The sequence below is a fragment of the Ahaetulla prasina genome, chromosome 7, assembly GCF_028640845.1.
Source record: "Ahaetulla prasina isolate Xishuangbanna chromosome 7, ASM2864084v1, whole genome shotgun sequence".
Taxonomy (NCBI): Eukaryota; Metazoa; Chordata; class Lepidosauria; order Squamata; family Colubridae; genus Ahaetulla; species Ahaetulla prasina.
In genome coordinates, this window is record NC_080545.1 from 101,935,143 (window position 1) to 101,936,603 (window position 1,461).

General features: G+C 41.3%; 1 protein-coding gene across 1 annotated transcript; it reads left to right on the top strand.

Annotated features, from left to right (window-relative positions):
- The first annotated feature begins 245 nt into the window (after positions 1–245).
- On the top strand, positions 246–1,181 carry LOC131202618 (olfactory receptor 5V1-like). The gene has a single exon (XM_058191722.1). The coding sequence runs from the start codon at positions 246–248 to the stop codon at positions 1,179–1,181; it is 936 nt and encodes a 311-aa protein (XP_058047705.1).
- The last annotated feature ends 280 nt before the right edge of the window (positions 1,182–1,461 follow it).

Consider the following 1,461-nt stretch of genomic DNA (forward strand, 5'->3'; position numbering starts at 1 on the left):
CCAATTAATATAGGTATTACATACTTATGCTTGTATATATGCTTATATATTGTATAATTATTTCATGCTTATGCTTATATATACTGTGTGACAAAATAAATAAATAAATAAATAAATAAAATAAAATAAAATAAAATAAAATGAAGTTCTAAAGGGTGATGATTTAACTCATTTTACTGTGCTATTAATTCTAATTTCTTCCCTTGCTCAATTTTCTCTTCCCAGATAAAACTTCTTCTCTTCTCATGGATTCATATAACCAAACACAAAGGACAGAATTTATCTTCCTGGCATTCTCCAGACTTCGGGGACACCAGATCCAACTTTTCTTGGTGTTCCTGGCTGCCTATTTGGCCACGTTGATGGGCAACTTCATGATCATAATTCTGGTTTTCCGGGATTCCCGTCTCCACACCCCCATGTACTTCTTCCTCAGCCAGCTCTCCTGCTTGGATATCTGCCTTTCTTCTGTGGTGGTTCCAAAGATCCTGGTGAACTTCCTATGCCAGCAGTACACCATCTCCTACAACCAGTGCCTGGCACAAGCCTTCTTCCTGATTGGCTTTGCCGGATGTGAGCCAGCACTGCTGGCCGTCATGGCCTATGACCGCTATGCTGCCATCTGCCAGCCTTTGCACTATGCCCACCTGATGAGGGGCAAGTTGTGCATCCAGCTGTCTGTGGCCATTTTGCTCTGGGGCTTCCTGGACTCAGCTATCTACACTGCTCTGGCTTCCAGGTTGGATTTTTGTGGAAATCATCAAATTCCTCACATCTTTTGTGATGTTCCCCCATTATTGAAAATTGCCTGCAGTGATACTTCCGTCAATGAGTTGGTCACTCACATCACTGGCACCTTTGTGGGTCTTGTCCCTCTTCTGCTCATCATCCTGTCCTATTTCTACATTTTGTCCTCCATTCTGCAGATCCGCTCCAAGATCGGCAGGCGCAAAGCCTTCTCCACCTGCGCTTCACACCTTGCTGTAGTAACACTCTTTGTTGGAAACGCTTTTGTGAACTACAACCAGCCCAGTGCTGGCTACTCTCTAGAGGTGGACACTTTGATCTCCACCATGTTCTGCATCGTCACCCCCATGCTCAACCCTTTGATCTACAGCCTTCGCAACAAGGAGGTGAAGGGGGCCCTGGGGAAGGTTCTCAGCTGCTGGAAGATTGCATAGCATTCATTTGAGGGAGGTATTGCAGAAAGCCATGTGGTTTTGTCTTTAACAATTTTGAATATTTTTAATAAAGTTTTTTATTTATAAACAAACATTTAGTACATGAGTCATTTCTTCTGTGTGACTTGGTGTTTTCTTCCTGGCTTTTCAATTTAATCTGTTACAGTTTTTTCCACTAATTCAATATTCTAGTTATACCATTTTCTTACATATTTATAAATTTACTTATTCGTATCTTTCTTCTAACCAATGGTAAAATTGATCCCATATCTTAAAATGT